Genomic DNA, 27,551 nt, shown 5'->3' on the forward strand with positions numbered 1-27,551 from the left:
TTTTTAGGACACCAAAATGAGCACAAAGTATGAGTTGCAAGGACACATTTGTTAAAGAATTAGTCATTTCTGTAATGATTAAGATCTCAATAATCACAGGAATTGCTATTCCTTTCTTAATTTGATTTCATAAGCAATTATAATTTTGTCCAATATTACTTTACTGGAACTTTAAACATTCTTAAAAGTCTGCTCCATGAAAATTGTTTAACACATCAATAACTGTTATTCACCTTATACAAAAGTATGATTATATTTTTCTCTACATTTTAAATGAAACAATTAAAAAACAAAAGATACAATCAAACAAAAATGCATAATCAACCTTCTATCACAGGATAACTTTATTTCATATTTTCATTCTCTAGTTCTTTAGAAAACCATGGTAGTTTAATAAACCTAAAAACATTACACTGATCTGAATGTGAAATCAATATGTTTTTAAAGCTCCAAAGAACAATATAACTTAGAAAAACATCCTAATAAGAACAGTGATCTTTGCTAAACTTCAGGTGAAAATAAAGAGAAACTTTATTTTGATGCAAACATGGCCTTTTAATCTTCTAAATCATCCTTGGAATATGTTTAATGTTCCTATAGAGATTATTACAATGCATTAAACGTTAAAGAAACAACTCAAATATACATGAAAAAAATCTGCAATGCATGTCACATGTCATTTTCCATGAAAAGGAAAAGGCGATCTTCATAACTTTAGGGAATGAATCATGCCTGATTCTTCTTAAGAAATATATTAGTTCTGTGACATCAAACATTATGATTTACATGGATCTAAAAAAATATATTTTTTCATGATTTGTTATCACAACATTTTTTTCTTTTGTCAAATCAACTTAATAATTTAAGTGGTTCAGATAACATAATATTTGGAGTTTCTGTTGATTGAACCAATCATTGTTTTAACTCAATTTTTCAATTTCAATGAACTTAAAATTTTAAGGCAACCAGGTTACTAACTTTTTAAGTTAAACTTACAATAATTGTTTACAGTAAAACCCCTTGACAATGTGAGGATGAGGATGATGAAAACCTACAGTTAGAGAAACCAATGACCTGTAAGTAATTAATCATTGCCTTCAGTGAAGTCTCCCATGATGGATGGACACCGGTCACAGTTTGGCCCACTGTGGTCTCGTGTTATACTGAGAAAATAGTTTTTTTTAAACCCGATCATGTATGTGGTAGATTGAAAAAAACCCCTCAATTTTACTTAAAAACAGAACAAAAACTAGCGGCCATCACAGTGTTTTTGTGTGAGGTGATGAGTTCAGGACATGGAGGAGGTCTCTTGTTTTTCTGCATGCGTGTGATGGAGAGAGTTCCTGTTGAAAACGTGTTGTTTTCTACATTTTCCCGGCCCCTCGGTGGTCCTCCATGGTGTGTGTGCTTCCCTTGTGTGTTCGCGCACAGGTTTGACTTCAGACGAATTCCAGCTCTTTGAGGTCTCGCTGCACATACCTAATGCAGGAGAGGTCAGAGGGCAACAGCCCCTAGCTAAAGGCATGGCCTTGATGTGAGGACCCTGTTCAAACAATAAAGGAATCCCAGGTTCCCAACTAAAACTGAGTGAAAGATGGAGGAGGGAGGCAGTGAGCGGGGGAGAGGAGAACAACACTCTTAAAAATAAAGGTTGTTTATTGGCATCCATGAAGAACTTTTAACATCCATGGAACATTTACATTCTAGATTTTTTTAAATGTTCTTCACACTAAGAATTTTTTTTTTTTTTTTAAGAACGGTTCACTGAAAGGTTCTTCGGGGAACCAAAAATGGTTCTTCTGGCATTGTTATGAAAACCCCCTTTTGGAAGCTTTAGTTTTAAGAACAAACTATTAATAATATAATTGTTTATAATCTTGGAAAGATAGAAGCTAAATTGAATTCTTGCATGTACAACGCTTGAAAATATCGAAAGTAACTTGAGTCTTCATTTTCTTAAACGATGTAATTTTAAAGCTCCATTTAAAGCTGATTCCCTTCCCTCTTCAAAATTTGTGAAAATTGTGATATTTAAAATCAGAAGAATATTTTGATTTATTTTGTTTCTCTAAAGAGTGGCAGAACTTAACCCCAATTTGTCTGTTTATTTCTGGAAAACAATCCAAACAATTTGTTGTAACACTAAATTCATTCTTGATGACATCTTTCACTGATCAGATGTTCAGCAAATATTCATCAGCTGTTCATATTAAAAACAGAAATATTCTGCAATATAATTGCAATTTAAAACAACCATTTTCTATTTTAATATATTTTACTATGTAATTTATTCCTGTGATGCAAAGCTGAATTTTCAGCATCATTACTCCAGTCTTCAGCGTCACATGATCCTTCAGAAATCATTCTGATTTGCTGCTCAAGAAACATTTCTTATTATTAATGTTGAAAAGAATGTTGATAATGTTATGCGTGGAAACAGCTGATACATTTTTCTGAATTCTTTGATGTTTGAAAGTTCAAATAAACAGCATTTTTTAAAACAGAATCTTTTGTAACATTAGAAATGCCTTTTCTGAATTTCTGAATCCTTGGTGAATAAAAGTATTGATTTCTTTTTTCTTTCTTTTTTTAAACATGTAAAATGTAATCCATGAAATAATGAAGTTTGGTTAACATTATTTTTTAGAATGTAAACCGAACTTAAGTCTTTTATATATTTACATTTCCTAAAAGCAATACAATTCCAGAAGCAGCTTTCTTTTTTGTTTCCCCCTCCTCCCTTCATCATCACACCTTGAACCGCTCCTCACCTTCCTCACAGTGGAGTGCCAGAATGCTTCGTACTCCTGCATATCTCATAGATACGTGTGAAGATGAGAGGGAAGAAGGACACTGATAAAAGACAGGAAAAGGACAGGAGACGAGAGAAGGAAGAGCCTGACAATAATGATGATGATGATGATCAAGTAGAAGAGATAGGCAACTATTAACCTGATATCTGAAACTATATGTCCATGTTAATTACAGTAAGAGAACATGAGAACATACATTTTTTGATGATTACGTTGCTTCTTAACTAGTGCTCAGTAGCTGTTCCTGTTCAGTGACTAAACTAACACAACAAAAGTCACATCAGCTGTGTGTGCTCTCTCTTCAACATTTGAATTACATTCGCACGAATCAAACACTTTAATGTTTTATGTTATTAAATTTTTTTTTTTTTTTTTTTAGATCTGTATTGGGAATAAAGCTGCTCACGTTTACTCCTCATTGATCTAAAGTTATTTCAAACAGGATCCCTTTAAAGATTTTTAACTTTGAATTTAATTTAGTCACACCTTCTTTAAAAAAAAGTTTCAATGTGGTTCTAAATAGAACCCTATGTGGTTCCTTCACTGTAAAAATGTCTAACCTCCCCAACTCAAAATTTTCTAGTGACTGGTCACATCTAAATTTTTCAATTGGCCCAAGTGATAAAATTAAATTTACAGAATTTCACTTGGGCCAATTGAAAATTTAAGATGTGACCAGTCACTAGAAAATTTTGAGTTGGGGAGGTTAGACATTTTTTTACAGTGTTGACTGAATATTAAGGAACCCTTTATGCCAAAAAGTTTATTTATATGGAGAAATGTATTAAATGATAGCATAATACTTTCAAGTTTAAGCAGACTATTACATTTTTTTCTCGTGATAAAGTATGTTTAAAAAATGAATTAAAACAAAATGATTTAATTGAAACAAAATCCATAAATGATCCAATGATTTCTATAGCTATATGTTTAATGCCTCACAAAATAGAACCTCAAATAGAACCTTTTCTTCGAAGAGTGTTGATTAACTATCAGAAGAAAAAAAACATCATCATCAAAAAAATCAAATCATATTTTGATGTTTAACCAGCTAGACCTTTTGCTTGGAATGATAAAAAAAATAAAAATGTTTCTTGATCCTTTATGTTTAAATGGATTGTGGAGAGTAAAATTGTTTTACTTAGACTTAATGGAGATCTCAGACAAGTTTGTGCAGGTTTCAAGATGTTTCTCCAAAAATTAAACATTAGACGTAAATAAGAAATTAATTTAGATAGCTCAGATTCTTTTTATCTTGTTTTATCTTGCATGTTTAAGAGACACATGCAAAGTCTCAGTTTGGTCTCCATTTAATCTCATTGCTGTAAGAGAAACAGTTGTGATATTTACCTCTAAAGCTGAAATAGTATTCAGAATTTTTTTTTTTTTGAAATGGAAAACTTTCAGAAAAAAATTTGATATTTGAGGCATCATGCTTTTATGGCTTGTATGATATGAGAATTGAGTTCATACTCGAAGAGGTCAAAACCGAGCAAAATTATGCAACGTAATGCATTTGCTGATAAGATGCAATTCTGATAGCTTTAATGTAAATCAATGAGATTTTGCATAGCAATACTACAGATTACATAAAATGCACATAATATCATTTGTCATATGTCCCAATAATATGTCTTATATCCAAATGCTTAATTTTATGATCAAAGCTCTGTTGCTTTTATTGTGGGGGGCAAAACATGTAATGCAATGTAATGCAATACAAAGATGACTTTGAGATGAACAAATAAACGTTCCTCAAAAGCCTGACGTATCATAAATGATCATCACATTTGAATAGGATTTTTCTAAAAAAGTAATGTACTGATAATCTAAACAGACTTAAGCTGCTTCAGTCCAGTAAGTGTTCATTTTGAAATATCACTAGTTATTCTTAAATGAGTATTTACAGCAAAAAGACACATGCACGTAAGCCTACCACAACCTCAAGGTCTTTTTTTTTTTTTTAGCAATCATGTTCATAATTTAGAAGCCTTAGAAATTCATCTATCAAATATGATTCACAAGGCTTGAGATTTTTTATACGAGTTTAGCATGAAAGAAAACACTCCAGTCTGTGTTGGTTTGATGCTAAAAAATGCTTTTTTAAACATAATTTTGGGTCAAACATGGACAAACCCAAACGTTGGGTTAAAAATGTAATTTAAAAAAAATTAACCCAGCCATTGGGTTTGTCCATTTTCGACCCAATGTTGGGTTAAAACAACCCAGAATTTTTTAGGATCATCAAAAAATCATGGCAAAGAAAGAAAGAGACAGAGACAACAAGAAGTGAGATCTTCACTGCAGCTCAGTTCTTCTGTTTGCTTTCTATAGTTACAACACTGGTTAGATCAAGTGGGTGAGTCACACATCTTTACTGGCAAGAGTTTTAATGGTTAAGATCATTTCCCCCGTCCTGCCAGTCAATTCCGCCCTCTCTCAAGCATTCATCCAACACATACAGTATTGTGATGCTTATATTGTACATTTGAAAGTGAATCCATCAAAACCTCTTTAACTGTATCTGTGAATGAGCACGAGAGAGAAAAGGAGAGAGAGAAACAGCAGCAAATAAGTGCTGTTTGTTCACCCATGTCTGTAATTTCATCCATCCTAGGCCCTGTAATCATTCACTTGTCTCTCTCTTTGTCTTTGTCCTCCTCCTTCAACGTGCTGAATGTTCCCCTGCTCTTAAACACTGCTTTTCCCCTTGCTTTAAATGTGTTTATGTGTCTGTCTATGAGTAAGAGAAGATGAAGGAGTGATGAAAATGAGAAACTATGACTCATCTCACCCAATCAGATGCATGTACACGTGAAGCTCTTTGCGGATCGATGTTCGAGTTGCTCCTTGACCGAAGCCTATATGTTCTGTTCTTGCACAGTAATGGCGAATAGGATCTGGATCATGATTTAATCGGTTTATCTGTGTCATCCAATGATCTGTGTGAGTGTGTGTGCTGTGACAGTCCAGATGAGTCAATACTGGAGGAGGGAGGCAGGCATTGTGCGTTGGATATGTGTTCAATTGATCAGTCCGCTGAAGGAGACCAACTCAACTCCACCCTCCCTCTGCCATCTGTGGGGTCGCAGACACAAGCTCATTTCACAGACTCGTCTTCCCTTTTCATTACATTCTTTTTTGCTCACTCGACTCGTTTTTTATAAAGCATTGGACATTTGACTGAACAAACTGAACTGTCCTGGGCTGTATTTTCTTACTGGCAGGATTTCACATGAGCGATCTGGAGTCAGATGCTGCTACAATCTGTGTGAGGGATCAAGAGATTATTAATATTATTATGTCACACCGCCATCTAGTGGCCGTTAAATGCGATCGCATGCGACAATACTGCTGACGTCCGTTAATAAAATAAAATAAAATAAAATAAAATAAAATAAAATAAAATAAAATAAAATAAAATAAAATAAAATAAAATAAAATAAAATAAAATAAAATAAAATAAAATAAAATAAAATAAAATAAAATAAAATAAAATAAAATAAAATAAAATAAAATAAAAATAAAATAAAATAGGCCTAAAATAAAATAAAATAAAGATCAATTGATTTAAATGTCATTTATTTCCCCCTTGTGTGTATTGTTTATAAATATATATAAATAAATTCATACAGATCTGGAACAACTTGAGGGTGAGTAAATTATGACAGAATTTGTACTTTTTATCTTTCTTTTCTTTCTTTTTTCTTTTTTCCTGTGGCCAAGACTGCAAGGTACCTATAGAAATTGACTTTAAAAAATATACAGAGGAATATCCACTGGAGTGGAAAATTAGCAGTCTTCTGGAAGAAAACTGACAGCAAAATTACTATAAAATGTCACAAGCTCGATTCCCTTAAAAAGAACAACTTTATTTTATTTTAGCATAAGATTGTTTAGGTAAAAAAAAAAGCATATGTCAGTCACTATATGTTGTGAATGAAATCTCTCTGTATCAAAGAAGGGGAATCACACAAGCTATATGCAGTAGATCTCCATGATTAGAAGTTTGTGCACCATATCATGTGGAGATTACTGAGAAACTGTCATGCCCTGACACTGACAAATAAAGAAGATATTGAACAATTGAATTCTTCTAGGATACAAATATTGACAGTTACCTTTTTATATAATAATACTACTACTAATAATAATAATAATTTGCAATTGAAATTCAAACGTTGCTGCGAATTTGAGTGAGTGATGACATCATACCATCATGTTACAGTCTGGATTGGCATGGAAACAAAATATGGCTATGGGCAAGTGTTCTATTAATGTTCCCCTGCTGGAGACTATGAAGAATATTCAATAATTCATACAGAAATGTGAATATATAAAATGTGTTTTTACCTTTTAAATACATTAGTTCAATTATTGCTTCCATTTCTAGAGCTCAAATAGATGTTGAGTATTGTTCCGTATTACTAAATAAATAAGAAAAACTTTATTTATTTATTTATAAAATATTATTTTAATATATTAATAATATATAAATAAACAAACATTATTCATACATGAAGTGTTTTATTTGTTTGTTGATAGTTGTAAAAAAATATTTTCATTATTATTATTATTATTTAATCTTAATTGTTATTTTAACCCCCGGTTACACAGATGTAGTAAATGTAGTAAAATATTTTGGACAAAACTCGGGGCTTTTATTTTGATAAAACACGAACAACCCGGAAGTTAACATGCCTGAAGTAGTGGCTGCAGCATATACCGGTGTGTTATTATCTCGGTTATTGGTTTTAATACGTTTATTTGTATTATTTTAGCTGTAGTTATTAACTTTGAAATAAGATATTTACTTTTGTTATTTCATTGTCAGGTCCCGTTGGTGTTTATGACAGATAAGTACAACCAGCAGCGATGAGGACTGTGTTTATGGTGGCCGAGAAGCCCTCTCTGGCTCAATCCATTGCCAAAATCCTCTCTAAAGGTGAGTCTGTGTGATATGTATATACATTAAATCTACTGCACGTAATGATGCTACTGCATGCAGAATGGTTTGGTTTGGTTGGGTAGTTTATTAATACAACAGCACCCTCATATCCTGTTTGATCTGATGAGTTACTCTTTCATTTATTAATGTTACGTCTAACGTTATACCTGTTTAACAAGTTGAGTAGTTAACATGACAAACACCTGCACTGCAATGTGAGATGCTGGACTAAAGCTGTTTTGAATAGCATGTTTCGTTTCTAATTATTTAAAAATTATAATACATGCCGTTTTGGCCACATATTAATTTAGAGACTACTTTAAATATTTTTAATTTTATTAAACTCCAGGAAAAGCAGGGTGGATTTTTTTTTTTAACATGAGTATTTCTAAATAAATACGAATCTTTTTTGGTACAAAACAAATAAAATACAATCTATTTATTCACATTTACAAGCATTCGGCAACTTAAGACATCAATATTGCAGTATATGCGTTGTGGTGGTGTTTAAGATAATAAGCATTATTATTCAGTAGACTTCTTTGTGGTTGACATTCATTTTAAATTACACAATTATAATAATTGAAAAGGAATCTAGTGCATGGATTTTCAGACCCATCTCTAATTCTGTCTGGATGTTGCACATATACAGGCGATGTTGACATCCTCGAATTCCAGTGCGTAAGTGGGGCATCTTGGGTTTTTTCTGAGAAAGGGCATTTTGATTGCAATGGGGATGCTCTCCAGACTGGAAGAGCTGTCGACCCCCTTACAGGAATGACTGTTCAGGCAGTTTGCTTCATAGATGATCTGTGGCACACGGTCCAGGTCGAGGTTCTCCCTGTTATTGGTGCAGAAGAATTTATGTTCATATATACCACATTTCATTGTCTTTCAGATTACATTGTCTGCATTTTGATGCCAATTAGGACAAATACAGAGCGTCAAATTCTTGAATTGTAGCAAAATGTACACGATTGCATGCATGCATCCTATATAAAATGTACCTGCAGTATACTTTCACTGTTATTGGCTGTAAATCTATATTTTAAAAGGGCTCAAACATCTGCTCAACTCACTGGTAGCTCCATGCGGCGACGCTGCGTTCGTTGATCCTGCTGGGCAGGCTGATGAGCTGCGTGTGGTACTCATTCAGCGTGGAGGAGCAGTAGGTGTGCTCCACACACTGGGCCGTGATCGGATTGCACTGGCTGGGGTCCAAGACCAGCAGGAAAATGCTCAGGAATCCTAGAATCTGAGTGAGAGAATGAGAAGTAGGCATCAGCACCTATGAGTTTGCACCATGTCATGTGGGCTTCTTTATTTGTGGTTTGTGGATGACAGTAGTATCATGCATATTTTCAGTCCTTCCATTGTGGACACCTTCATAGATTAAAGCTAATGCCAAGTTATACAGCCTACATTCACAGATCCAGTGCAATTTAGTGATGAATCTGAATCTTCAGTGATGAAGAATAAACAACTAGGCTTTAGTGGGCTATCGGTTATAGCAATTTTAGGTTTGTGGCTTTTTTTAACCAATTTATGATAAACAAGCAGATTTATCCTAAGGTATTGGCAAGCTTTCAGGTTTGAATCCCCATTTTTAGTTTAGCTATAGACCTAAATCGTCCAGGCCTCTTTTGGCCAATTTAAGATTAGCGCTAATTGTGCTAGCTTGGCCAATAACAGGTAAAATGTTAGTTCTTCCTTATGGTAAAACCAGAATCTATATTAATAAATTATTTTACTCTGCAAGGATGCATTAAATGAATCAAAAGTGACTGTAAAGACATAATATGCTGTTTTCTATTCATCAAAGAATCCACAAATATATTTAGGAACACAACTGTTTTCTACATGTGATGAAATATATTTTTGAGCATCAAATCAGCATATCAGAATGATTTCTGAAGGATCATGTGACGCTGAGGACTGGAGTAATGATGCAGAAAATTCAGCTTTGCATCAGATAAATAAATTACATTTTAAATTATATTAAATTGTTATATTATTATTATTATTTTTACTGTATTTTTGATCAGATAAATGCAGGCTTGGTGAGCAAAAGAGACTTCTTTCAAAAGCATTGAAAGTCTTACTGAAGTCTTGTGTGGATGGTGTTGGTGACTTACCTGTAGCTGTTGCATGCTGTATCGTGGACGAACGGAAGAGAGGAGGGGAATGAGATGCTGGAGGCTTGCTGTTGTCTGTAGGGGTAAATCTGCTGGTCCAAATGTGTCCATCCCCTCGTTTCGGGCCTATATTTATGTGCCATAGTCTCAATGGAGACCTCCAAAGGACCGTAGCGTCAGCCGGTGCTCAAGGTTCATCATCAACATCATCATCATGCTTTTTTTTTAGGCTCATTCACTCCGTCTGGATATGAGAGTTCAGCCTTGGGAACAGCATCTCATTAGCTAACGGCGACCATCGGCGTCATTCAAGTTTAAGTCTGATTGAGCACAAAATTGAAAAAAATGAATGAAAAGAATAATGCATAATCAGCTCTTTGCTCTCTCATTTCACTTTATGATGGATCGCTCAATGCCAGCACCAGCTTCTCTCAGCCTGATTTCGTCAATGTCCACCATTAATGTTTATGTAAGAACGCTTATGCATTAGTCAAGCTCACGTGGTCGTGTTTGTTGCCTTTACAGACTTTGGAAAGAGTCTCAATGCAAATATTCTGGGATCAATGGAATAAGAAAAGTGTAAGGTTGTGTTTGGATGATTACTTGAACTGAAGTGCACCTAAAGGTGTATCTTTAAGGTTAAGTGTTGTTTTATGATAAAAACAACAACTTTCTTTTATTCCAGTTAAATGTGCAATAAGCCATTTGCAATTGACAGGTGCAGTTAAGTCAAAAGTTGTATGAGCATTTCATTTATTTCCTTTTGTTTATAGGTAGCTGTTCAACCCGAAAAGGCCTAAATGGAGCGTGCTCAGTCCATGAGTACACAGGAAGCTTTGTGGGCCAAAATGTGAGGTTTAAGATGACGTCAGTGTGTGGACACGTCATGAGTCTGGACTTTATCGGCAAGTGTCTCGTCTTCAGTCGGGCTGCTTTTTAAAATGCAGGAAAATTCTGTAATGTGCAAGAGTCAAGACGATGCAAACTTGAGTGTGATTTTCCCTATCCTTAATGTTTTACAGGAAAGTATAACAACTGGGATAAAGTCGATCCAGCTGAGTTGTTCAGCAAGGCTCCGACTGAGAAGAAGGAAGCAAACCCCAAACTAAATATGGTCAAATTCCTTCAGGTGACTTTATCTTTCATTACCTGAATGCTTTTGGTGTATTCATTGTCTAAAATAATTAAACATTAAGACAAACTGTATTTAAAGACTACATCAAATCAGATTTGACCCTCTTTATTTGCCGTTCCAAGCATGTTAAAGAAATTATTCAATTTATATATTAAATAACATAGTATATATAGAATAAAATATGATTATCATGACATTCATCTTCCAAAATTCATTGCTTCAATAATGTTTCTATTTAAATCTGTGACCCCTTCTAAAGCTTATTTTTGTAAGAAGTCTCTTATGTTCACCAAGGCTACATTTATTCAATCAAAATTACATTAAAAACAGTAATATTGGGAAATATTATTACAAATTAAAATAATTGTTTTCTTTTTTGAATACATTTAGAAATGTAATTTATTCCTCTGATGCAAAGCTGAGTTTTCAGTGTCACATGATCATTCAGAAATCATTCTAATATGCTGATTTGATTATCATTATCAATGTTGAAAACAGTTTTTGCTGCTTAAAATTTTTGTGGAAACAATGATACCATTCAAACATTTGTGGTAAAATTTAAAAAAGAGAGAAATTAATCCTTTTATTTTTCAAGGATGCATTAAATTGGTCAAGTGACAGAAGACATTTATAATGTTACAAAATATTTGTTTAATACATGCTTTAATAAATCAATTTAATAAATGCAAATAAATGCTGTTCATTGAACTTTCTATTCATTAAAGTATCCTAAGAAAAATATCACAATTTCCACACAAACATTTTCAACATTGATAATTATAAGAAATGTTTCTTGAGCATAAAATCAGCATATTAGAATGATTTCTGAAGACTGGAGTGACGATACCAAAAATATATTTAAATAGAAAACCTTTATTTTAATTTGTAATAATATTTCGCAGTATTATTGTTTTTACTGTAATTTCTATTAAATAAATGCAGCCTTGGTGAGCATAAGAGGCTTCTTTCAAAAACATAAAAAACAAATGTATTGTTTCCTAACTTTTGACAGGTATATTATGTTACATTACATTATATTATATTTAAAAATCCTTCCATACATTTTTAAAATACCTAAGTTGCTGTTGTTGACAGGTTGAAGCAAAAGGTTGTGACTTTGTCGTCCTGTGGTTGGACTGTGACAAAGAAGGAGAGAACATTTGTTTTGAGGTGAGTCTGAATCGACAGAAAGAAAATACAACTAAAGTTTGTCCAGATAACTGGGGCTGAGGTGTTTGGCCTTTGTTTTTTTAGTGTGTTTTCTCCATTTGTGTGTGTTGTACCATCTCAGGTGTTGGATGCCATTCAGCCTGGGATGAATAAGCCTTACGGTAATGAGCGTACGGTATATCGGGCCAAGTTCAGCTCCATCACAGACACCGATATCTGTAACGCCATGGCTCGACTCGGAGAACCCAACAAGAACGAGGCTCTGTCCGTAGATGCTCGGCAGGAACTGGACCTCAGGATCGGGTGTGCTTTCACACGGTATGAAAGAGGTCATTTGGGTAGAGCAGACCTGCTTTGAATGTTTGTTTTTTAAATATATTTTTATACCAGGTCCATTTCAATGCAATCTTGTTTTGTGCAATATACACTGCTGTTGAACAGTTTGGGGTCTCTTAGGGACTCTTTAGGGTTTTTGAAAAGTCACTTATGCTCACCAATGCCTCCGTTATTTTAGCAAAAATATAGTAATATTGTGAAATGTTATTACAATTTAAAATAACTTTTTATTTTTTATTTTAGTATATTTCAAAATATAATTTAATCCTGTGCGTGGTGCTGCTTAATATTTTCTTGGAAACCATGATAAAAAAAAAATTCTGGATCTTTCATGAATATTTAAGTACAAAATACCAGCATTTATTTGAAATAGAAATCTTTTGTAACATTATAAATGACTTTACTGTCACTTTTGATCAATTGTATGCATCATTGCTGAATAAAATTATTCATTTCTGATTTTTACTGACCCCCAAACTTTTGAACAGTAGTGCAAACTGTTCTGACGTCTGATTTTTCATTCATCACATCTAACCATTGTCTCTGGATTTTAGTTTCCAAACCAAATACTTCCAGGGGAAATATGGGAATTTGGACTCCTCCTTGATTTCTTTTGGTCCCTGTCAGACTCCCACACTGGGGTTCTGTGTGGAACGTCACGACAAGATCCAGTCCTTCAAACCTGAAGCATACTGGGTCGTGCAAGCAAAGGTCAGTTCTGGTCTTTACCACTTGAATGACAAAATCCAATTTTAGATTTATTTATTTTTTACAGAATAGCTGTATGTCATAGCGCATTGCATACTTGCTTTTCCGCATTTTCCATTTTTTCTTTTTTTGGTGCAAACAGGTTTTTAAAGGAAAGGACAGCCCACTCATCTTGGACTGGGACCGCGTTAGAGTTTTTGACCGAGATATTGGTCAAATGTTTGTCAACATGGCAAAGACTGCTAAGGAGGCTAAAGTATGTATTTGTATCTCAGTTATAGGTAATTTCCTATTTCAGTGATGGCATATGTGCTAAAGCACTTTAAGTGGGACTGCATGAGTTATTATGTGTCTTTTCTTTGCAGGTTGAATCTGTGACTAAGAAAGAGAAAGCCAAGCAGAGACCTCTCGCATTGAATACAGTGGAGATGTTAAGAGTGGCCAGCTCTGCTTTGGGTGGGCTGCTTCCCTTGAGATATTAAATGTGTATTTGCAAATCAGAAAGCATAAGAAATAGGGTTTGAATGAGGAAAGAAAGACCAAGCTTTACACAGACATCTTAAAGGGATAGTTCACCCAAAAGTTCTGTCATCATTTACTCACCCTTGTTCCAAACCTGTATGAGTTTGTTTCGTCTGCTGAACACTAAAGAAGATATTTTGAAGAATGTTGATGATAATCAAACATTTGACATTAGCCGTTGACTTCCAAAGTAAGAAAAAAATACTATGGAAGTCAATGGCTGGTTACCAACATTCTTCAAAATATCATCTGTGTTCAACAGAAGAAAGAAACTCCTAAAAAAACGTACAGGTTTGGAACAATTTGAGGGTGAGTAAATGATAACAGAATTTTAATTTTGTGGTGAACTATCCCTTTAAGTGTATTCATCCAAGGAGGCAATAAAACCAACCAATACATTTTGGCAAGTAATTTTGGCGTTATATGGTCAAGAACCTTATATGGTTAACCTTTTGGCAAATAATTAAGACAATTGTATAGCATTGCAGTATTATTCACAAAGGAATAATTAGACTGAAAATGGTAAACACTCTACCGTTAAAAAGTTTAGGGTCAAAGAAGTTTTTCAAAGAAGTCTCACCAAAGCTGCATTTGTTTGATAAAAAATACAGTAAAAACTGTAATATTGTGAAATATTATTACTATTTAAAAGTGCTATTACTACTGTTTTCTATTTTAATATATTTGAAATGTAATTTATTCCTGTGATGCGAAGCTGAATTTTCAGCATCATTACTCCAGTCTTCAGTGTCACATGATCCTTCAGAAACCATTCTAATATGCAGATTTGCTGCTCAAGAAACATTTCTGGTTATTATCAATGTTAAAACCATTTGTGCTGCTTAATGTTTTTGTAGAAACCGTGATAAAAAAATTCAGGATTCTTTAATAAATAAAATAAAAAAACAGCAGCATTTATCAAAAAAAAAAAAAAAAAAAATCTTACTGACCTCAAACTTTTGAACGGTATAAATGTATATATATATATATATATATGATTTTATCTGTGTATTTCTCAGGAATGGGTCCCCAGCATACCATGCAGATAGCAGAGCGTCTCTACACACAGGGTTATATCAGCTATCCTCGCACAGAGACAACACATTACCCTGAAAACTTTGACCTGAAGGGCACCCTCAAACAACAGGCCAACAGCTCCTTCTGGGGTGATTCGGTGAGCTTGTGCCCTTTCCAACGCCCTGATGAGATCATCTAAAGAAGAACTATTTTTACACCTATTTGATAAGCTTTGTTTTAATGAGCAATTAAATAAATAATTAAAAGTGATTAATATTGTCTTATATGTGTGTGTGTTTGTGGATACAGGTAAAAGCACTTCTCTCTGAGGGCATTAATAAGCCAAGGAAAGGATCGGACGCTGGAGACCATCCGCCAATCACACCCATGAGAGCCGCCTCTGAGAGCGAGCTGGGTACGACCGTCAGACTGCATATTTTCACATTTAATGTGTTACATCATGTGTGATATTGAAAGGTCAAGCAGAGAGATATTAGGGAACACAACCAGGTCATTCAATGATTCATATCTGGCGTTGCAGGGCAAGATCCATGATCCTGTTTCTAATTATTGAATAAAAGAAGAGAAAATATAGACTAAAATATCTTTAATTTGTCAAGTTCAGCTTAATTAGCTAAACACTACTGTTCAAAAGTTTGGGGTCAGTAAGGGTTTCTTTTTAAAGATTTTAATACATTTTAGGATGCATTAAATTGATCAAAAGTGACAATAAATCTACTAAAATATTAAGCAGCACAGCTGTTTGCAACATTGATAATAATAAGAAATGTTTCTTAAGCAGCAAATCATCATATTAGAATGATTTCTGAAGGATCATGTGACGCTGAAGACTGGAGTAATGATGCTGAAAATTCAGCTTTGCAACACAGGAATAAATTACATTTTAAAATGTATTAAAATAGAAAACACTTATTTCACAGTATTGAATTTTGTTCAAATAAATGCAAGCTTGATGAGCATAAGAGACTTTTTTTTTCAAAAACATTTTTAAAAATCTTAGCGACCCCAAACCTTTTAACGGTAGCGTAACTATGTTGTAACTAACACTTTCTTGAGTAGGTACTTATTTTGAATATGTAATTACTTCACGTCTGCTAAAAAAGTATGCACTACATCTGCCATACTGTCATTATCATGTGACCTACAAGCGTCCGTTACGTCGTTTCACTGTCAATCATAAATCCTCTCTCGTGGCCTCATGGGATAATAAATTGTCCATCGTAAGCACACTTCAGAATCTCGCTGGGAGATGTAGGTCATCCAGGAATATTTTAGCCTACTCTTTCATGTGTACTGTAAATTCAGACATCTTTATACACACTGTTTTTCGGCGACTATACAGTAGGGAAGTATGTGATTTCGGATGCAGCCCATAAATCAAATCAGGGGCCATATTGCAGAAACATCCTAACACTAGAATCCAATCTTTAAAAGATCTAAGACCACAGAGCTATAAAAGGCCATCTATCTTTTTTTCTCTGCAGGCAGCGATGGCTGGCGTCTGTATGATTACATCACACGGCACTTCATAGCGACGGTCAGCCCCGACTGTAAATACCTGCAGACCACGATTTCCTTCAGCATCGCCACAGAGAGCTTCACATGCAGCGGGAAGACGCTCATCTCTCCTGGTACGTGCTTCATCAGATTAACTTGATTAACTTTCTTGTTACTTTTGCCATTTCTTTTTAATGATATTCTAGTGGAGAGGTGATGCTTATTAATATCTCTCTCTGTCTCAGGTTACACTGAAGTGATGCCCTGGCAGGGTATTCCGCTGGAAGAGGCCTTGCCGGTGTGTGAGAGAGGAGACACATTCACGGTGGACGAGATCAAACTACTGGAGAAACAGACCAATCCACCAGACTATCTCACTGAGGCCGAGCTCATCACACTCATGGAGAAACACGGCATTGGTGAGATCCGTTTCATTAATGCTTACAATGCTTAATGCTTAACAGATGTTTTAGAAAACAAGTTCACAGAAGAGAGGAAGATTTACTCATTTACCTTATCCTCTTCATCCTGTGTGAGATATAAGGCCACAGAGTAAATTTAAATTTAAAATGCATTTTATCCCTGACGTACACTTTATTATATTAGTTTTTCACCCCCTTTTGGTCCGTTTATTGCCACTGTACACATTTGGGTAACTTTATGTGTGCAGTATCATAAAAACACTGCTAAATTAATTACAGTTTAAAATGCATAAAGAATTCACAGCACAATGAATTCTAAAAAGTGTTTCATGCATAATTATTAATTTTATGCTGTCATTTCAGGACTATTTTCACTTTTTTTTTTTTTTTTTTTATATGTTGTTACAAGTTTTAGTGCATGAATGAATTAGCCTGGGAAAACCCAGACAAACTTCCGGCAAATTTAGATTTGCTCTGCAAGTAGTCTGGCAAAGAGCTCATTCAAGCCCATTTCAAATCGAGGCACCAATCAGAAACGTTGAGGCGGGCTTTACACGATGACGATCGCTCTGATTGGTTTTAGGTCTATCCAGAGGCATTTGAGCGACGTCCGTTGGTGAAGCGCACCAACTTTTAAATGCATTATTATATTCAAATTGCAAACACATGAGGACAGTCTCCATGAAAGACCCACTGGCAGATGAACGTACTACTACATTTCTCTCCGAAACGGTAGGAAATTAAATTAGATTTAATAGAGGATTTGAACTGTGACAAGATGATTGACAGGGCAGTTTAACTGACAGGATGGCGATGCACGCGACAGATCCGTCCGATAAAGATGACGAAGTGGTATGTCCCAAAGCTTGCCTACTTTTTTGCTACACATTCAAAAGTAAATACCTTTTCTTCACAAAAAGAGTACATACTTTTATGGCGTAGTGTAACTTAGGCGAATTGGGACGCAGCATATGGCTTTACACGATGACGATCGCTCTGATTGGTTTTAATAATAATAATAATAATTTGTTACATTTATATAGCGCTTTTTCTGAGACCTCAAAGCGCTTTACATTAGGGCTGGGGTAAACGATTATTAATTAAACGATTAGTCGGGCGATTATTTTATCGATTAGTCGACTAATCTAACGACTAATTGGAATTATTTATCCTGTCTGTTATTCGCATATCTCTGTCGAGCCGTTACTCCGATGGATTTCAAACTCGACAGCTGTCTGGGCACGAGTAAGTGCAGTGCCAAGTTTGACGTTGTTTGGATGAGAAATGCAAAAGATATGTTAAATATATTGGTAAAAGAAGCACTTAGAAGGTTGTGGTTTAAAAATAAACATTCTGACATAAACACACTGTCAGCTACAATGTTTACTTCTGAATAATATAGTATAAATGTGATAAATCCTTTTTTTTTCATGCAATTAATCCATTGAATCAATATAAAAGTTAATTTTCACATTGAAACTGTTGAAAATACACAACAAAGTAAGTTGATCCACATATGACAGCCTCTGAACTCGGTCAATACTAATCTGGACTAAACATAGGCTACATTCAATCAGCCATCGCTAGAAATACCTTCTGAACGACGGCGACCTTCTTTTTTGACGGCGATCAGCTGTAAAATGGCTTAGGTCCTGCTCGGTTTTCGTTGACTTTGAGTACAAGAATTTAAAGTTTTTTAAAAGATCCCCTGGGGTTAACGTGTCAGCATTCGACAGAAGTTTGACGCTGTCGTGTGAGAACAAGCATCAGTCGGCATTTCTCTTCCTCCCGCGTGCCTCATCTTCTTAATCTCCTCACGTAAATGATTAGATTTCGATGGCTTACGTTTCTTCCCTACGGCAGAATCCACCACAGGTTCATCAATGTATTATTTTTTTTGTTTGTTTGTTGATCAAAAAGTGCAAAGTAGATAAGGAAAACTAGGATGCCGGGTGTCAGAGCGCCACCGTTACTGTTTACAATGCGTGGAATGGTGCGCTGTGATTGGTTGAGCGGATTTGTGGCATTCTGCAGAGAAAGGAGACGTGTGTGTGTGTGGCGAGCTGTACCTCCGGGAATGGTGCAAAAAAAAAAAAAAGATAATAAATAAAGAAGCGTCGACGCAAAAAATATGACGTCGACGTAATTTTGGCGTCGACGCGTCGACGTCATCGACGCACCGCTACAGCTCTACTTTACATAGAAGGGGGAATCTCCTCAACCACCACCAATGTGCAGCATCCACTTGGATGATGCGACGGCAGCCATATTGCGCCAGAACGCCCACCACACACCAGCTTACTGGTGGAGAGGAGACAGTGATGAAGCCAATCAGTATGGGGATGATTAGGAGGCCATGATGGACAGAGGCCACTGGGCAAATTTGGCCAGGATGCCGGGGTTACACCCCTACTCTTTCGAAAGACATCCTGGGATTTTTAATGACCACAGAGAGTCAGGACCTCGGTTTAACGTCTCATCCGAAGGACAGTGCTCTTTGACAGTATAGTGTCCCCGTCACTATACTGGGGCGTTAGGACCCACACAGACCACAGGGTGAGCGCCCCCTACTGGCCTCACTAACACCTCTTCCAGCAGCAACCTGGTTTCCTCAGGAGGTCTCCCATCCAGGTACTAACCAGGCTCAGCCCTGCTTAGCTTCAGTGGGCAACCAGTCTTGGGCTACAGGGTGATATGGCTGCTGGCCTATCTGGTTTTAGGTCTATCCAATTGCGCCCAGAGGCATTTGAGCGACGTCCGTTGGTGACGCCCCTTTGGAAATGAGTTATTAATGAAGCTTTGCCAGACCATAACTCAGTTACTACTGAGAATGGTCTGGTTTTAACCAGGCTATATGAATGAATAAACATACAGTTTAAAATTTTAGGGTCGGTAAGATTTTAGTGAAAGAAAGAAAAAGAAGTCTCTTGTCATCAAGGCTACATTTATTTGATCCAAAGTGCAGTTAAACACTCATATTGTGAAATATTTAGGGCTGTTGATTTAATGTGTTCATTTAGTTAATTAGTTATGGGGAAGAAATAACGCGTTAAAATTTACGGATTTAACACACCCGCCCCACCCAAGACCTACGTAAACTTTCATAAAGTTGATTAGTGACGAACATGATGCAGGGCAACAACTTACTACGTGATGTAGCCTATAGAATGCAGTTAGCCCCTAAAATGAAAGATATCATAAGTCCCTTTAAGAGTTTTTGTCTCATATTTATATCATGATATAGTTAAGCAATAGGTATCGCATGAGTAACGAGCACAATATTAAACGAGTGCTGTTTTTGTCCAGAATAGCACGCGCTCAAATGTGATACTGATTTTTTTACAACAGTTCAATGAATAAGAAGTTAAAGGGATAGTTCACCCAAAATTTTTAATTCTGTCATCATTTACTCACCCTCAAGTTGTTCCAAACCTGTATGAATTTCTTTCTTCAGTTGAACACAAAAGAAAGAAATTTCGAAGAATGTGTGTAACCAAACAGTTGACGGCACCATTGACTTCCATAGTATTTTTAGAAGTCAATGGTGCCCCACAACTGTTTGGTTGTGTGAACTGTATTAAAAATGTTTTTCCCACTAGGTACGGATGCCAGTATCCCCGTCCACATTAACAACATCTGCCAGAGGAACTATGTGACGGTTGAAAGTGGCCGCAGACTCAAACCCACCAACCTGGGGATTGTCCTGGTTCATGGTTACTATAAGATTGGTAAGGGGAATATTTTCAACAAGCATTTCGTTAGTGTGTGTCAGTAGCCTAGTAGTTAAAAATTTGGCCTGGTAACTGAAACCCCAAAAGGGGCTGTTCATGAACGGGCACTTCACAGAGATGTGTCTGTAATAGGTGTGCAATAAGTTACTTTGAAACAAAGCGTTGGATAAATTTGTATGGACTCATTTGTATATGCTTATCCTTTTCCTTGTGCATCTGTGTGTGTGTGTGTGTTAGATGCAGATTTGGTTCTTCCCACAATCCGGAGTGCTGTGGAAAAGCAGCTCACTCTGATCGCTTTAGGAAAGGCAAACTTCCAACAGGTCTTACAGCATACTCTGGACATCTTCAAGAGGAAGTTCCACTACTTCGTGGACTCCATTGCAGGTAATGTCACATACAGTGAACCTATGAAAAGAATTGAATTACTTTCTTATTTCGGTGTTAAATTAAAAATCTGAGTTAGAATGTTCTGAGAGTGCTCTGTTCGGACAGGAAGTTACGCATTCTGCGAAGCCCCTAAAGGGACATGGTGATGAAATAAAAATATGAGATGGGAGGAAAAAATATATTGCAATGCTTTTGCGTTCTCTCGCATTTTGAAAAAAAGTTGGGTTATTATATTGTATATCATTTGCATGCAGCACGGAGCCACTATCAATATGTGGGTTATTGAAATTTTGCTTTTGAATGCACGCTCACTTTTTACTTTCGTTTTCTAATTCGAGATCACTTATACTCTGTGTATAGCGAGCGGCGGTACTGACCACACATTTTAGATAAGATATTTGTCAATAATGTTCACAATCTGTTACGCATCATCCTGTCAGTCATATCTCCTTACTATCTTCAGTGATCAGTGAAATCATGATGTACTGTACTGTAACCGACCACTGCAGCAAGTCTAACCACATCCCTTTAGTTATATTCCGTAACCCTTCCGAATTCAGATTTAGGTTTCAGGCACATTCCTAAATTAGATGCTATTATAGTTTTTGAATTCATTTTTATTTTTATTTTAGTTTTAGTTAAAGTAATTCTGTTGTGTTTTTGTCATTTTTACTAATATTCTTTTTGTAAATGTGTCTAGTTTTTGGATTTTTTTTCCAGTTTTAGTTATTTTAGCACATCAAGTTGAACTAAATGAAAATAAGAAATGTTGCCTCGGCAACTAGCTGAAATAAAATTCTTTTATTATTTTACAACAGTTCAATGAATAAGAAGTTAAAGGAATAGTTCACTTAAAAATTATAATTCTGTCATCATTTACTCAAGCTCAAATTGTTTCAAACCTGTATGAGTTTCTTTCTTCTGTTGAACACAAAGGAAGATATTTTGAAGAATGTCGGTAACCAGAAAGTTGATGGTCCCCATTGACTTCCATAAATGTATCTTCTTTTGTGTTCAGCAGAAGAAAGAAACTCATACAGGTTTGAAACAATTTGAGCTTGAGTAAATGATGACAGAATTTCCATTTTTTAATGAACTGTTCCTTTAAGGCTGCTTTGTGCCTTCTTAAAGTTTAGTTTAAATATGCATTTTTTTTGCCTAAATTATGTTTGCTCTGAGGTTTTACTAATTATTCACTCTTTAAATGTTTATTTAAAAGGCATGGATGAACTGATGGAGGTGTCCTTCTCTCCAATCGCTGCTACTGGGAAACCACTCTCTCGCTGCGGCAAATGCCGTCGCTTCATGAAGTACATCCAGGTGTGTAAGGACTCACACTGCCCTAACAGACTTAAAATGCTGGCTTTCTTATTCTAGAGTTTTAGAGATCTAGAGATGTAAGTGCATGCAATTGATCAAAAGTTACAGTAAAAATGTTTATAGTGCTATTTATAACATGCTTATGAACTTTTTATCATCAGAGAATCCCCCCCAAAAAAAAAAAAAATATCACAGTTTGCAAAAAAATATGAAGCAGGACAGCAGTTTTCAACATTGACAATAATCAGAATTTTGTTTTGAGCATCAAATCATCATATTAGGATGATTTCTGGAGGATCATGTGACACTGAAGACTGGAGAAATTATGCTGAAAATTCAGCTTTGCATCACAGGAATAAATAACATTTTAAAATATATTCGAATAGAAATTGACCATTTTAAATTTTAATATTTCACAATATTACTGTTTTGCTGTTTTTGATACAGAAGAGGATTAGGGCCAAGCAATAATAAAAAAATAAAACCATCTCGAGATTAAAGTATGCGAGTATGCTCATTATAATGCGATATTAAACTCGTTAAATTTCGAGAAAAAAGTCGAAATAATCGTGAGAATAAAGTCGTTGTTTTTCGAGAAAAAAAGTCGAAATGAAATGTAGAGAATAACGCATTCGATCAGTGTTCATTGCAAACTGATAGAGGACATGGCAGAGTTGGATCACTTAGTCAAGCTATATTTGAGACTTTCTTTCAGTAACAAAGAAAGTTCTTGGACCATTTAGGAACTATTGATACGGTATATAGCACTATTGCAGCGCACATGGTATACAAAGTCCCCAATAATCAACAAGATACATGCATGAAGTCAAAATTCACTCACTCGCTCGCGTCGATGGCTGAAACGCATGCAGTAGGCTCGATGTTAGGATGAATGTGGCCTCAAATCGTTATCGATCTCAAAATTTTACGCGTTCATTCTCGAAATTTAACGAGTTTTTTCTCGAAACACAACGACTTTATTCTCGAAATGTAATGAGTTTATTCTCAAGATTGTATTTCGACTTTTTTTTCTCGAAATTTAACGAGTTTAATCTCGCATTATAATGACTTTAATCTCGAGATGGTTTTATTTTTTTATTATAGCTTGGCCCTAATCCTCTTCCGTATTTTGATCAAATAAATGCAGCCTTGGTGAGCAGAAAAGATAACACTTTACAATAAGGTTTCATTAGTTGGCATTGGTTAACTACTTTAGTTAACATGAAATAAGAATGAACAATACTTCAATGGCATTTATTAATCTGTGTTAATGTTAATTTAAAAATGTAATACATTATTAAAATCAAAAGTTGTATTTGTTAACATTAGTTAATGCACTGTGAACTAACATGAACAAACAATGAATGACAGTATTTTTAAGTAACATTAACAAAGATTAATAAATACTGTAACAAATGTATTGCTCATTGTTAGTTCACGTTAGTTATAACATTATAGTTAATAAAACATTAACTAATGTTAACAAAGAGACCTTATTGTAAAGTGTTACCAAAAAATCTTACCGACTTTTGAATAGTAGTGTATGATTTTGGCTGATGTCAGAAAGCTGTGAAAATCATAGTGCATCGAACTCTTTTAAATCAAAAGATCAAAGAAAAGCCCATTTCCCTTTGCATGACTCTTTCATGGTTTCATCTCTTTGTTTTCACAGTAGACAGATCATAACTAGCATGTACAGACATTGTGTTTTAGCTTCTTTCTTTGCCAACATTGACCTTAGTTTGAACTGTTGACTGTAAGGGTAAAATGGAAGAATGTTAGATATTTAACAAAACACGCTCGTCTCAATATGGTGCAAAGTTCAGTTCTGCACACTCAATTAAAGGATTGCAACACTATGTCTTGGGCTTTGATCCATGACCCTGACCCAAACTGATTGACCTATGTTAGCATTGTGACGCATCATAGAGGGCTTTGGCCTTCTGTAAAACTTTGACCTCTCAACTACCACCACACCTTAGTTTCTAGTAACCATTTAACTCTACAGTTCACAAGTTTGGGTCGCTTTTTTACATTTTTGTAACGTCTCATCCTCACCAAGGCTGCATTTATTTGATAAAAAAAATACAGTAAATATTGTGAAATATTATTACAATTTAAAATAACTGGTTTCTCTTAAAATATATTTTAAATGTAATTTATTCCTGTGACGAAAAGCTGCATTTTCAGCATCATTACTCAGTGTCACATGATCCTTCAGAAATCATTCTGATTTGATGCTCAAGAAACATTTCTTATTATTATCAATGTTGAAGATTATCACAGTTATGATACTTAATATTGTTTGTGGAAACAATGATAAAAAAATTTCAGGATTCTCTAAATAGAACGTTCAAAAGAACAGAATTGATTTGAAATAGAAATGTATAAATGATAAATGTCTTTACTGTCACGTTTTATCAATTGAATGCGTTCTTGCTGAATAACAGTATTTTATTGTAAGTATTTAATGCTTTGTACATCAAAAATACCTTGTTTAAAAATCTGACATCAGGTTGAGAGGTCAGTGATGTTGAATATGCACAGTGAGTAATGCAGCCAAACTTCAAGCCTTTCCATCCCAGAGCATTTACATCTACACTAACTTTGATCCTAATTACCATCCGTATAGCCGTTGCGTAAATCACATGGTTTATATATTTTTCCGCTGTGACACACTCTGGGCTTTTAGACAGACTCTCATCTGTCTCTTGTTCTCTCCGCCTACCCGTGCACCTGAAAATGACCTTCAGCGAGGAAGCTTTTTATCTGAATGTTCTCCTGTTTCAATCTGAATGTGATATAACTCAAATTATTCATCAATGTCCCTCATCATTCAACTACAACCTTAGACTGTCTAATGTTCCTGTTAAATGGACTGCATGTCCAATGCTTGCATGCTGATTTTCTCGATCCAAATGTCCTGAATGAAGTCTTTACACAGTATAGATGTTTTTGCTGCTGCTACTTCATTGTGGACAGTAAAATTTGTGGAAAATTAAGTTAGAAAAACTTAAATATATTGGTCAATCATGATGTAGTATCAAATGTGGTCTAAACTGTCATTTGTAATCACCCTAGGCTAAGCCCAGTCGTCTGCACTGCTCTCACTGCGACGAGACGTACAGTTTACCTCAGAACGGAGCCATTAAGCTGTACAAAGAGCTCAAGTGTCCTCTGGATGAGTTTGAGCTGGTGCTCTGGACCTCAGGGTCTCGGGGCAAAAGCTACCCTGTGTGTCCATACTGCTTTGGGAACCCTCCCTTCAGAGACATGAAGAAAGGTAGGAGAGACTAAAAAACTGTTTCTCAAATCAAATTGTTTTTGGGTGGTTCTTCAGTTCGGAGTCTTTCAAACGCTTTCATATATGTTAAAAAAAAAGAAAATTCCCCCACATATTCAGTAATCAAGATCTGATTATGCCCTTGATAAACCTTTGCATTTTCATATAAAGTGATGAAGATATTTTTTGCATACTGGTTGGATAAACAATCTTTCAAGTTTATGAAAATTAAAAAGGAAGGGATTGGAGACGTTGCCGCAGTTCTTCTGTGTTTATGCTGTCTCAGTTTTTTCTATTTCTTCAAGTAATCCATCATGGACTCGATGTTTGTGAGATCGGATCTCCGTGTGTTGCTAAAATCTCACTGGATTATACAATAATGGCAAAAGGAATGTTTGGAAATGTAAACTGATATTTCCTACTGACACACTACAGCAAAAGATATAAATAACTGGCTTAACTTTTTTGGGGTGAAAATACTAATGTGCCTAAGACTGTCACACAGTACTAATATATGTATATAATATATATGTATGTGTGTATGTATATTTATTTATTTATTTTAATATAACATATACATTTTATATTATTAAAATATTGTGGTCAGTAAGATTTTTTTTAAATAAATTACTATTTAAAAAAAATATATATATCTAAAGTGACGGTAAAGACTTTTACAGTTTTACAAATGAAACAAAGAATTCGGAAAAACTGTATCACGGTTTCCACAACAATGTTAAGCAGCACAACTTTTTAATAACATTGATAATAATAAAAAATGTTTCTTGAGCAGCAAATCATGAAGGATCATGTGTCATGAGTAATGATACTGAAAATTCAGCTTTGCATCACAGGAATAAATTACATTTTAAAATATATTCAAATAGGAAAAGCTTATTTTAAATGGTAATAATATTTTACAATATTACTGTTTTTACTGTAATTTTTAATCAAATAAATGCAGCCTTGGTGAACATACAGTAAGAGACTTCTTTTAAAAACATTCAAAAATCCTACTGACCCTAAACTTTTAAACAGTAGTGTATTTAAAATAAACATATAAAATATAAAAATGTAAGGTAATGAGGTCAAATAAAAACATCTGGGTGGGGGAAAGGTCCAAGATTCTTCAAGATAGAGAAATTCTGACAAATGTAACCTTTTAACACTTGTGTTGAAACAGGAACTACACTCTTAAAAACAAGAAAAGATAAGAGTTCTCCTAAAAGAATAGCCCTTATGTAATTTCTCTTTTTCTTTCCCTCAGGGATGGGCTGTAACGAGTGCACCCACCCTTCCTGTCAGCACTCCCTCAACTCTCTTGGCATCGGTCAGTGCGTTGAATGTGAGACTGGTGTCCTGGTCTTCGATCCCACCTCGGGCCCAAAGTGGCGCATGGCCTGCAACAAATGCAACGTGGTGGTGCATTTCTTCGAGCACGCCCATAAAGTGCAGGTGTCCCAGGACAGCTGTGATTCCTGCGAAGCCTCTCTGGTTATAGTGGACTTCAACAAGACGCGCTCACCATTGCCTGATGGTGAAACGCAGCACACTGGCTGCGTGTTTTGCGATAATGTGTTCCAGGATCTGGTGGAGCTGAAACATGCGACCATGCGGCATCCCATGCACCGGGCCGGAGGAGCCCGCCGAGGGAGAGGGAAGGGGAGAGGGAGGAGGCCTATGGGGAGAGGGAATCCTAAAAAGCCTAAAGACAAAATGGCAGCCCTGGCAGCGTATTTTGTATAAACTGTTTTGTAAAGCTTATTTGTCTTGCAGGAGAAAATTAAAGCCAGCTTAATTAGTCTCAATGTGCAAACTAAAAAGATGAAAATGGCAATAAAGTTTTTAGTTAAACCGAGTCTGTGCTGTTTTTTGTGTGTGTGTGTGTGTGTCTGCTTATACATTTATTTATTTATTTATTTAGCAGATGCTTTTATCCAAAGCGACTTAGTCACCATGAAATCAAAATAGAAAAATCTTGTTTTTTATGGAATATTGCAGTGTTTATTATATATTATTTATCTATACTCATCATCATTTTTTGATAATATTTAATCAACTTCCCCTCCCACTTGCAGCGACATCTTTTCTCTGATGACGTGT

The 27,551-nt window shown here is 35.3% G+C and overlaps 2 protein-coding genes and 1 long non-coding RNA gene across 3 annotated transcripts; 2 read left to right on the forward strand and 1 right to left on the reverse strand.

Moving 5' to 3' along the window:
• Window positions 1-7,476: 7,476 nt before the first annotated feature.
• On the forward strand, window positions 7,477-27,306 carry top3b (DNA topoisomerase III beta). Its single transcript, XM_082169244.1, has 18 exons — window positions 7,477-7,541; window positions 7,648-7,758; window positions 10,670-10,801; window positions 10,919-11,025; window positions 12,127-12,201; window positions 12,323-12,519; window positions 13,092-13,248; window positions 13,388-13,501; window positions 13,611-13,701; window positions 14,787-14,941; window positions 15,094-15,199; window positions 16,290-16,436; window positions 16,548-16,721; window positions 20,324-20,452; window positions 20,693-20,842; window positions 22,065-22,165; window positions 25,247-25,448; window positions 26,716-27,306. The coding sequence occupies exons 2-18, from the start codon at window positions 7,689-7,691 to the stop codon at window positions 27,192-27,194; spliced, it is 2,586 nt and encodes an 861-aa protein (XP_082025370.1). The 5' UTR covers window positions 7,477-7,541; window positions 7,648-7,688; the 3' UTR covers window positions 27,195-27,306.
• LOC309498477 (interleukin-17F) lies at window positions 7,768-10,658 on the reverse strand. Its single transcript, XM_082169245.1, has 3 exons — window positions 9,897-10,658; window positions 8,841-9,016; window positions 7,768-8,602 (listed from the first exon to the last, which is right to left on the reverse strand). Exons 1-3 carry the CDS (start codon window positions 10,005-10,007, stop codon window positions 8,383-8,385), a joined length of 507 nt encoding a protein of 168 aa, XP_082025371.1. The 5' UTR covers window positions 10,008-10,658; the 3' UTR covers window positions 7,768-8,382.
• Window positions 17,611-20,308, forward strand: LOC309498478. Its single transcript, XR_014205961.1, has 2 exons — window positions 17,611-17,727; window positions 19,445-20,308. It is a non-coding gene; the product is annotated as an uncharacterized lncRNA (long non-coding RNA).
• Window positions 27,307-27,551: the final 245 nt, after the last annotated feature.

The sequence above is a fragment of the Leuciscus leuciscus genome (assembly GCF_965113295.1).
Source record: "Leuciscus leuciscus genome assembly, chromosome: 5".
NCBI lineage: Eukaryota > Metazoa > Chordata > Actinopteri > Cypriniformes > Leuciscidae > Leuciscus > Leuciscus leuciscus.